This window comes from Macaca thibetana, chromosome 1, assembly GCF_024542745.1.
Source record: "Macaca thibetana thibetana isolate TM-01 chromosome 1, ASM2454274v1, whole genome shotgun sequence".
Taxonomy (NCBI): Eukaryota; Metazoa; Chordata; class Mammalia; order Primates; family Cercopithecidae; genus Macaca; species Macaca thibetana.
The window spans coordinates 117,386,522-117,398,559 of record NC_065578.1 but is presented as its reverse complement, the minus strand read 5'-3'; the positions used below and the strand labels follow the sequence as shown (position 1 = coordinate 117,398,559).

Sequence of the window (12,038 nt, the reverse complement as noted above, 5' to 3'; positions counted from 1 at the left end):
CATTTTAGAACTTCTGAATATGACTTTCTCACACAATAATTCTAAATTAGTTTGATTTTATTATATCTTAAAACTTAAATAAAAGTGTTTTGTTTAGAAATATATTTTTCTTACATCCTTATCTCAACATTTGCTATTGCATTTTTATTTCTATATGTTGCTAATTTATTAATTCAACAAACACTGAAACATTTACAAAAGCAGTGTACTGAACACACATATTCTCATCATGTTCCTTATAATTATAAAGTAAATTGTTTGGTTTTCATTCTGATCCATTTTGATTTAGTCATTATCTGAATATTATATATCTACTCACATTTTTGTGAGTTACATTGAGTTATATTTTATTAACTTCAACTTTTAACTTCAACTTTTGTATTATATATTAATTATGAGCACATTTAAAATCAAGACAATTTTGAACCCAAATATTTTCCTTATATTGATAATTCAACTAAAAGAAAACACTTGATAATAAAAAGAAATGAAAAAAAGCTACGATACAAAAAGTCATTAACTATTTAAATAATTGGCCAAATAAAATCTAGTCTTAGGTTCCTTTGTGTTGAGCTCAGAATGTTTGCACAGGTTTTGGGAGAAGATCCAAATATATTCCAACTGTGCTTTTAATTTATGAATTCAAATAAGTCGTCCATATTTCCTTAGATGTTTTTAGAAAGCGTATCTTTTTTGTAAAAGAATAGTTCGTTCTTTTGCTAGCTCATATGCATGGTACAAAGTGCCTTATTTCCTGAGGTACTAGAATTGAAGAGAAGGAAGATAGGTGGTAAAGAACTAGGGAAACTTTTTGTAACACTGGTAAACTATTCTTAAAACAATTCAAAATTAAAAGTGTCTACATTTGATAATACATCATGATGAAGCCCCAAGCAACCCAGAGCCTCCTCCAAAAGAGAGACAAAGAGAAATTAGAGTAGTTTTCACAGACACCTTCCAGCTTCCTCCGGTCCAAACTCCGAAACACTGGAAACCTGCCAATGTAATGCCATTTGTGTGTGTGTGTGTGTGTGTGTGTGTGTTGTTTTAAAAGAAAAGCCATAGGGACATACCAGGAAATTACAGGCTGGTTAGTTTTGATTCAGTTGTGGTTAAAATCTTCAGAAACTATTTTAAGAAATCAAACAGAGAAAGAGCAGGGACTCGGTTTAGAAGGACCCGTGTGGTTTCAGGAAAGGAATAACTTGCCTTACTAACTGGATGGAATTCTTTGAGGGTGGATTATCGAAATGAGGATCCCACTAAAAGGGATGTTGAATCTAAGGAGCTTCAAAAGCTAACAATTCAGGAGAAATAATAAATGACCCCCCAGCTGGCTTATCCATAAAATAGAGGAGTCCTTTCCTAATTGGCTTGCTTTTAATTAATGAAAACTTTTTACAGACTTCAGGAAAAATGCAAAGAAACATACATCTTTAACATACAGTAGTACTTTAAAATACGGAAGAGCTATGATTACAGCAGCTAATAATTATAGTTACCTGTCATTATTGACTATTTGGCACAGTACCAAGCCCTCTGCACACATTATATCATTTAATCTTTTAAATGACTTTATGAAGTACAGAGTATTATTCCCAGGTTGCAGATGGGGAAACTGAGGGTATGAAAAGTTAAGGAATTTTCCCAAGGCCAAACAGCTACTCTCAGTAGAAGAGCTGGGATTCAAATCCAGAACTGTCAGACTCCAAAGACCATGCTCTGAACCCCAGTACATATCCTTCCTAAGTGTGTCTCAGTAATTATGAAATGGCACTCTTGGCTCACAAATCAGTGGAGTGCCTGCCCAGAGACATTTCCCTGTAGGACCAATGGCTGTGCTCAGTGATCTACTCACAACCATCTGGTTCCACTAATTACACTGCATTCAGCATCCTCAGATTAAATAGGGGGACAGTGGTCAAAGGAAGGAACAAAACTCACCAAGGAGGAATGCCCTTAGCTAACCAACCACTGATTCCAAAGGGAATCCTGACTTAATTTCCAGTCCTGCCCCCGACCCAGAAATGGCTCAGTCTCTGGGGGAATCTCTTATAACTGGACATCCAGAGATTGTTCCTAATGTCCTTCTGCATGGTAAGGTAGGATAGCATTGGCTGATCTAGTACTAAAGTCTTTCATAGACTACATGGAAAATACAGAAAAAGAAAAGCAAAACATTCACAATGTGTAACCCGATTATAATTGATGTTAAGATTTTGGCATTTTTCTTTCTGTTTCTTTCTGCGCATTTGCTTCTTTACATAGCTGTAATAATTGTAAAAATCCACCCCTTTTTCAGTTAAGATAGATTATAATTTCTACTCATTATCACAGTGTCCATTCTATCATTATTATTGGTTTTGTAATATTTTATGGACTACCATAATTTTCTTAACCATTTCTCTATCATTGAGCATTTAAGTTATTTCAATATCTTTTCATAATAAACCATGTACTTTGCAGTATAGAATTCTCCATATTTTGGATAATTTTCTTAGCATAGATTTATTGAATTGGATTAATGTTTAAAAATGTTCCTATAATCTTGTATATTCAAAGTGAGTCCTATGGCCTTTTAGACCTAGTTCTCCATTTAAAAAAGAAAAAAAATGGCTCCTGGTCAAATGAGCATGGAAATCACTGTGTATTAGATACAACTCTTGAAGATATTTAAGAACATAATAGCTAATTAAAGATGAAGGAGTTTTGTGAAAACCACTCTATTTAATGTTAACTTACTGTCCCTCAAATTTATGTGATCTTATACCTTTTTTAAGCCTGTCTCTTGTCCCCTAGAATAGATTGTTTATGAGATAGAGTGATATATTGAAAGAGAACTAGAGGAACACTCAGAAAACCCAGTTTCTCATAAACTACATAATAGAGTGAATTAGTTACAAACTCTGTAAGCATGTTTTCTTATCTATATCCTCAACAATACTATTCTGAGGATCTTATTATAAATTTTATATGAAACATGGTTATACATGAATATGTATATGCATTATTATTATTTTTTTTTTTTTGAGACAGACTTTCATTCTGTTGCCCAGGCTAGAGTACAGTGGCATGATCTCAGCTCACTGCAACCTCTGCCTCCCAGGTTCAAGTGATTCTCCTACCTCAGACTCCCAAGTAGTTGGGATTACAGGCATACACTACCACACCCGGCTAATTTATTTTTTATTTATTATTTTTTTTTTTTTAGTAAAGATGGGATTTCACCATGTTGGCCAAGCTGGTCTGAAACTCCTGACCTCAGGTGATCCACCCACCTCAGCCTCCCAAAGTTCTGGAATTGCAGGTGTGAGCTAGCGTGCCCAGCCTGCATTAGTCAGGAGAATTGCTTGAACCCGGGAGGTGGAGGTTGCAGTGAGCTGACATCGCGCCACTGCACTCCAGCCTGGCAACAGAACGAGACTCTGTCTCAAAAAAAAAAAAAAAAAAAAAGAATAAGATGAAGTATAGCTATTTATCATCAGTTCCACTGACATTTACCGTTTACCTTCCTTTCATTGTAAGGAATTAGGAGAATGAATACTTATTAGTTATAATTGAATTTTGACATCAAGAAGTCATTTAGAAATAAAATATGATCTAAAATTATGTTGAAGCATCCAAAAACTAGGTTGCCCTATTTTTTTATTTCTCCCTTTAGAAAGTGAGAATAACTTAAGATTAAGGGTTCTAGGTAGGTGTCACTTGATATTCAATTGAATATGTGAAATGCCAACACTTTTTCTGGTTATTGCTGAGACAAGAATCTCGCATCTGCTATGTAACTTAACTGGTTAAGAAATCTCTGTGCCTATCCAAAGCCTTCTCACAGTAGGAGTCATCTAGATGTTTTCTGTACATACTGCATTAAAAAAAACAAAAAAAGTAATCTGTAGCAAACTTGACTCTTCTTCATATGCTGGGGAACATGTGTTCCCCAAACATGGTGGAGAGAAGGACTTTTTGAATATGCCCCTCCTAAATTTTTGCCCTGAATTGACAAGAGTTCCCTCTGAATTTTTAAAGTTATGAGTGAATGACCATAGTATGGGAACACGCATGCCATGTTATCCAGAAGCAAGAAAGGCCAGAGAAAGAGTTTGTATGAACTAACTTGAGTTTATAACTGAGGGGGTCAGCTTTGCTGAATGTGCCTGATCTGGTTAACTCCATTCCCACTCCCAGATTTCAATACATAAACCCATAGGTGAGAAGGGTTTACTTAGAATATGAGAAAAAGGAAATGAAAGATAGGAAATGATTTTGCTATGATTGGGGCTTGATACAAAAGGATGTTTCACTTTGAAACCAAGGTAGAATCCTAGGGACCAACCAGCCAATCATTGTCCAGAATTAGAGGGACAAAGAGACTGTCCTGGTTCAACTTCAGTATGGAGGGTGGGAGGAGTGAGGGATAGACTGAATCCAGGAGAGGAACAGGTAGACCACTGTTATGGTCAGCCATGGGGGAGAGCAGAAGGCACTGGGTAGGGTAAAGAACATGTTCAAAAATCCACCAAGGACATCTCGACCTGGATCCAGAACCCAGGAAGACCTGGGTACTTCCATTCGCTTGTATTGTCTGCATATATTTTCTCTGCACCAGAGAATCCTTTCTTTACCCAGGAAATTCTTTACATAGTAATACATACTCTACCAATTGAAGATATATCACTGTTAAATGGAAGAATGCAGGACACCAAGTTATACAGAGAGAACAATAACAGTTATGTAAAAATGATGCAGAAAATTAATTTGAAAGAATGAATTGCACATCTTCTTCACTCATCTTCCCCAAGTGGTAGAATTATGGTGGCTTTTTAAGCTCTTTACATTTTTTCCAAATTTTTAGTAATAATTTTTATAAGAAAAAGTTATTTACAGAAGTAAATCAGGATTTATAAGGGTCCTCTTTAAAAATACTTTTAGCTGGGCATGGTGGCATGCAGCTGTAGTCCCAGCTACTTGGGAGGCTGAGGTAGAAGGATTTCTTGAGCCCAGGAGTTTGAGTCCAGTCTGGGCAAGAGTGAGACTCATCTATAAAAACTTGAAACATTTTTAATACTTTTGCAAAGGTGAGGGAAGTAAATATTGATAATTTTAATATTAATGGAAATTAGTTTAACATATACTGTTCTCCAGTCTCCCAAGTTTGGCCTCGCTAGAGGAATACAAAGGTAAAAAGGGGAGAAAGGAGAAGTGAGCAGGGAGAGAAAGGGAAGTGAGCAGGACGAGTGGCTGAGGCAGGTGGAGTGCTCTGGAGAAAGGAAAGGGCATCGAGCAAGTATACTTCAGCCCCTGGGAAGAGAGATTAGAGGGAGGCAGACAGGTTTGGAGAAATCAGGAGAGCATCAAAGACTGAGACAAGAGTATCATGGAAATAAAATGAGTTTAGGGTTTGAAGTCAGACCAGCACTCTCTACCACAGTTGTGTGTCTTAGGACAAACTCTGTATTAATTTATACAATGGGAATAAAATTACCCATCTTACAGGTTGCCTTGTGAGATCAAATTAAAGATGATGATATCTGGAAACTATACTCTGCTACTGGAATTTATCACTTCCTTTGAATATTTGGTTGTAGTCAGCCCTCCTTTCTGCAGAATCCCAAGAACCAAAGAGAAGAAAGGGCCAGAGAGTTCATGAGCTTCTAGAACTCCAGTCTTTGCTAAAGTGGCTTCAAAGGGATGAGACTTATGTGGCTGCACAGGCTCTCACACCCTGCCTAGGAGAACCTGGAGGGCCAGAGGGCCTCTTACTGTCTAATCCATGATGGGGAGGGGTAACTGTGAAATGATGAAATGAATGAATGAACACATAAATGAATAAATGTTTATTCTTCCAGGTAAACTTTAAAATAGTTTAACCTAAAATGGTTTCATCTTTTTAGATCAAAAGATCACTCTGAGATTGTATTTAAAATTGCAGTTGTAAAACTTTCTGGTGTGTTTTGATGGCCACGTTGGAACTTCTCTGTAGCAGGACCAGCTGTCTACCAACAAGCTGCACAGGGTGTTGCAAATTAGTAAATTTGCCATGACCCGAAGCTTGGCTGTTAGAGAGCCCTGCATGAGTCTTACCAGTGCTTCCAGGCCAACTGCACTCAGGGGCACTGACTTGTGCCTTACAAACCCATTAAAAAAGAGCATGGGTGATAGACCCAGACTGGCCTGGCTTTGCCACATACTGGCTTTGAGCTTGAACAACTAATTGCCCTCACTAAGACTCAGTTTTCTCCTCTGTAAAATGAAAATGATGCTCTACCTATTGTAGTTATTGTGAGGACTTGACAAGATAGAATATTTGGACTATAGTAAGAATGTAACAAATAGAAATGTAATATTAATGATAATGATAAGGATGATAGTAATAGTGACAACGACAGCCATGATTAGAATAGCCACTTGCTAATTTGCTTCTGTAAATATTACTGTCAGTTTTATGGGACAGACCCCTCAGCATTAACTGTAAGTTTTCTCCCTGTAGACAAATTGTACATAGGAAGACAAACTGTCAGAAAGTTATGTAGTACCTCAAGTCTTAACTAGGGGAGTTAGTTTAATGGTTTACAGTCCTAATGGCCTGATGCAGCCCCCTGACCACATGGCTGTAACTCCCAGGTTACCCAGATCTTCCTATCCGTCTATCAGGAAATCTCTGTCCTGGACAATTTTGAATTAACACTGGCATTCTCTGCCTCTCTGATTCTTCTTCCTTCTTCCTTCTTCCTTCTTCCTTCTTCCTTCTTCCTTCTTCTTCTTCTTCTTCTTCTTCTTCTTTTTCTTCTTCTTCTTCTTCTTCCTTCTTCTTCTTCTTCTTCTTCTTCTTCTTCTTCTTCTTCTTCTTCTTCTTCTCTTTGTCCTCTTCTTCTTTTTTTTTTTGATGTTTTTTATTACTGAGGAATGCTCTTCTTACTGGCCTCTTAGTTCTCTAATGATCATTTCCTCCTCTCCACCTAAGCCATTGCCTCCCTTGAACCTTGTCATCGCTGAAACCCTCATCACCTCCAAAGTCTTGAGATCTCCTGTTCTCTAACCTTGGAAATTTCCTGTCCTTGTCTCTTATTCATAATCTAATATCCTCCTACATAATTTCTTCAACCACATTATAAATCCCAGTCCATAGATCCCAACACTTTCTATTCATTGTCTTCTCCTGCTATTTGTTTGGCTTCGGTTCCATGATCCAATCAATATTATCATTTCTCTGCTCACTCCTGATTCCCCTGGCTCTTCTCTCCTTCCATCACAATCATATTGCAAAACTCCTCCCAGGATGAACTCAGTGATCCATCATTTTCATTTCCATTCCTGAGCAGCTAAACATAAATGGAGAAATTCACACAATTAGACTGATTTCATTTAAAATTAACAATCTCAACATTTTCAATAAGTTCTCACCACTGGCAGAGTCCTACCATATTACCTCAGTAAGCTTGCTCCCCAACTCTCTGACATAAGATAACTCTTATGTCATCTTCCCTATTCAAACCTCCTACCTCTTTCCTGCCTTTTCTCAGTTGATGACTTTGCCTCATGCTTCACTTGAAAAAACTGAAACGTTTTCTCAACACCATCAAGATGTCTCTGTTTCTTGCACCCATCCTCTTCTTGTTGTTCTTAGTTATGAAACTAAGAAATTCCCTCTCCTTCTATCAAGGTCCAGTCATTGACATATTCCTTTGTTCCTATCCCATGTTGACTCCTGGAGAACTTTAGTCTCCTCAGCCCCATATCTTCACTGTCTCCTTCTCTACTGGATCATTCCATCAGCCTGCAAGCATAACATCTCTTGACTTTACATATATACATACCTTGACTTTATACCCCCCTTGCATCCACTCACCCACTGAACAACTCAGAGCTCTGGTTCTGCCTCACTACCAAACTTCCAGAAACAGTTGTCCATAAAAGTGATTTCTCTATTGATACTGCCCTCCTATTTTCCACCTCCACACTCCACCATAATTGCTCTTAATGTTACCTACAACTGCCAATTCTTGTCTTTTTGCTCTTTTTGGTTTCTTAGTTCTCTAGCTTCACACTATATATTTTTCCTACCTTTTTAGCCACTTCTCTATCTCTTTTTGCTAGCATCTCTCCCTATACCCATTGGTAAGCATGGAGTCCCTAGCATGATCTCACACTCAATTCTCATATTTCTCAAGAACCCTCACCCACGGTGATTCATCTCTTCCCATGCAATTAACTACTATCTGTATGTTATGCACACCTGAAATTGTAACTGTAGCCAAATTTCTCTTCTGGGGAGAGAATGTGTGTATTGAATTACCTTCTTGACCTCTCAAGAGCCATCTCAAAGTTGACATAACACTGTTAATATTCTGTCCACCTTAAGTAAAAACCATTTATCACCCTAGTCTTCTGTATCTCTGTTTAAATGACACCATCAACCACCTGGTTTCTCAAACTAAAATCCACAGCATTATCTTAATGTACCTCCTTATTCAGACTTCATATCTAATCTTTCAACCCATGAAGTTTCAATACCCAAAATACATCTCTATCTATTTTTCTTCACTCTGCCAACACTTTAATCTGAGTCACTATTGGGTTTTATCTGGACTATTGTGAGAGTTTCCTGAGTCTTCTGGTTTCCAGTCTTGCAAAATCATAGAGCTCATCTACTTAAAACCCTTTAAAATCTTGCCATTGCCTTTTAGTTAAGACATAAACTTGTTATCTCTACCTTGAAAGCCCTGGATGGCCTGGCCCATGCCTTGCCTTGCACACCTTATCTTGGGCTACACTGCACCTCCACTGCTAATTTCCCTGCTGGGCTCATCTCCTTTCAGTTCTTTGAACACGCCTGACTTCTTATGCCTTAGGGCCTTCACACACACACACACACACACACACACACACACACAACATTTTCCCTGCTTCTTATGTGTATGACTCTTGTCTTTGAGGTCTTTGCTCAAATGTCACTTCCACAGAGAGTCATTCATCACCTACTTATGAAAGTGTTCTCAATTGTGTTTCTATAACTACAGTGGGTTTTATTCTTCATAGCAGTCATTAAAATTTATAGTTACATTTTTATCTGTTTGTTTGTATTGCTTTTTCTCTTTCTTTCCCCGTAGGCTGTGAGCTCAAGGGGCAGAGCCCAGCCCCATTTTAGGCACCGATTTATACCTGGTGCAGAGAGAAATGCTAGGACCCTTTCATTCCTCTGTACCTTACCTGTGCTCTCGTTGCTGCCTCTACCCAGTGTTGTGAATGATACCTCCAGCCTCCACTGATGTTTCCCTCTGCTGCTGAGGAAGCCTGGGACAGAAATTGAAGCTCATAAAAATATTCACTGAATGAATGAATGAGTAGATGAATACCAACATCCCATACATTTTCAGAACTTCTGTTCTCAATGAAGTTCTATTGTTAAGATTACCACATTTGTGTCATTGGGAATCGACTAAGGGAGATGTGTGTAAAGTCTGGCAAGCTTGACTTTGGCAATGCCCTCCTTTCCTTCCAATCCCCTTTTTCGGTCTGGCATGGAGCGGTTCCCCCCGACCTCCACTTCCACTCCAGGGATATCTTTTCTTCTTTGACCCTAGCTCTTCTAGGGAGTTAATTTTACCACTTATGTATGTTCTAGCCACGTTGGATTTCTCTTCACTTTCTAGAAATGGTTAAGACCGTTTCACAGTCTGTACCTGCTCCCACCCCAGGCTGTGAGTGACACTTGAAGACCCTGCTGATGATGTCCCCTTCTGCTTAGGAGCAAGTACAGATTGTGGCAGTTTCATCACCACTAGAGCCATGGGTGCTAGAACCCATGGGCACCACTGGATGCCAAAGCTAAACTGGGCCCTCTGGAGCCCTTAACATCCAGAAGCCACATGGAGTAGGGGAAATGCTCCTCTCCCCTTCTGTGTCACATTCTGTTAGCTGGGTGTCAAAGCAGCATATCTTCTGTCCCCATCTCTAATGTCACAGAGTTTTTCAAATTTGGATTTTGTGGCCTCAGGTAGATATTAGAGTCCAAGACATTGCAATAACATAATTAGTTTTGTTTTAATTTTGTTAAGTAGGGATAATAATGGCAATATAAACATATTCCAAGTCTTCTGCAGGGCCACCTTATGATCCAGTACTGCCACAACATTTCAATGAGTACAACTAATTCGTATTAATAAACATATGAACTGAAAGTGTAATTACATTATGAAGTACTGCACAACATTTTTGGCAACTGTTTGGAAAGAAAGAAAAGTGGGGTGTTGGGGCAGAATTAATCTTTACATGGCACATGCCAATCTAAGCATGCCCCAGAGCATCATGGAAGGAATCCGTGTTGCCAACTGATGTTTTATTCTGACCCCATCTTTGAAGGCATCAAATAGCAACCATTGGTTATGTCTGCACATTCTTTCATAGGATTATAATAAAAATACTTAGTTAATGTTAAGTTTCCCAAAGAATCTTTCAATCTTTTTTAAAAAATTGGTCAATACATTACTTGTACTATGAAATGCTTTATCAAGGAGATTTTAGCAAAATATCTCTTTTCCTTTTTATTTTTAATTCTTGTTTTTTTTTGTTTTTAATAACCAACCCCAACTCTCTCTGAAACTCAGACAGAGGCTCTCCAGGGCTAGACTAAAAGATAAACCTAAACTCCTGACCCCATTACATACTCAGAATTATCTTCCTGCCCTACCTTCAAACCACTGGGGTGGCTTCTTAGGCCACACTTGGCTCTCCTGTAGGACTGATTCTCTCCCAGAAGTCTCTGTGTAACCAGCTTTCTGACACCCACCCCTCCAGTCCTCATACATAAATGTGCCTTGTCACAACTTAAGCTGGAATCTCCACTAAGCTGACTTACAGAATGAATACATAAAAAATAAAGAGTATACAAGTGATTGAATGAGATGAAGAATTAATTCACCTGGCGGTAGAAAAGCCATTGCTTGCTCACTGTTTGATTTGGAGAAAAAAGTGTTCTCTCATTCCAGGTAATAGAAGACAAACTTAAGTTAGAAAAGGATAAAGGGAAAGCAAAATCTCCTAAGGAGAAAAAGGCTCCAAGTGCCAAGTCTGCCAAAGGAAAGGGAAAAGATCAGCCTGAGGCCAATGCACCAGTGAAAAAGACCACCCAGTTAAAACGGAGAGGAGAAGACGACGACACCAATCGTTACATAGGTCAGTAAGGCGCTGTTGCTGGCGGTGCCTTTCACGTGTTTCGCTCCCATGAGTGAAACACAGTGGTAATAAAATCAGACCAGTTAATTTGGTGACTCACATAGAGTGCATAGTTTCCTGACCCCAATTCCCTCGCAATCATTTTGCCCTAGGTAGAGACACTAGAATTTTCCTGCCTCACGACCTGTGATGCAATTGGAGCAGTCATCCCAATAACTATGCTTAGTCTTTCCCAGCCTTTCCACTCATTAGAAACATAAATCACTTACTCCCATGACACCCTGAGAGAAAAAGACTTCTATTTGCAATTCATTTGTGTCTGTAAGCAAATTTTTCTTGAGACGGGGTCTTCCTCTGTCCCCCAGGCTAGAGTGCAGTGGCACAATCATGGCTTACTACAGCTTCAAACTCCCAGGCTCAAGCCATCCTTCCATCTCAGCCTCCCCAGTAGTTGGGACTACAGGCACACGACCATGCTCAACTTTTTTACTTATTAATTTATTTTGTACAGACAGGATCTCTTTATGTTGCCCAGAGTGGTCTTGAACACCTGGCCTCAAGTGACTCTCCCTCCTCAGCCTCCTAAAGTGCTGGGATTACCGGCAAGAGCCACTACACCTGGCTCTCTTAAACAAATATTTATTAAGCATGTATCTTGCTAGGCCACATTTACACAGTGCAAATAAATGCTGAGATAGCCAGTTGACTGTGCCACCAAGGAGCTTACTATCTTGTGCACATATAGGAAAGTCAGACATAATTATAAAGCAAAATAAAAAGTGATTATGGTCATGAGTGAAACACAGTGGTAATAAAATCAGACCAGTTAATTTGGTGACTCACATAGAGCACATAGTTTCCTGACC

The 12,038-nt window shown here is 38.8% G+C and overlaps 1 protein-coding gene across 5 annotated transcripts in view; it reads left to right on the top strand.

Moving 5' to 3' along the window:
• SPAG17 (sperm associated antigen 17) overlaps positions 1 to 12,038 on the top strand; it is a 234,437-nt gene that overhangs the window by 72,829 nt on the left and 149,570 nt on the right. For all 5 annotated transcript variants that reach the window (XM_050748555.1, XM_050748550.1, XM_050748562.1 and 2 more), the window contains exon 5: positions 10,986 to 11,172. In XM_050748555.1, coding sequence (XP_050604512.1) covers positions 10,986 to 11,172 — 187 coding nt within the window. The remainder of the gene's footprint in view (positions 1 to 10,985; positions 11,173 to 12,038) is intronic.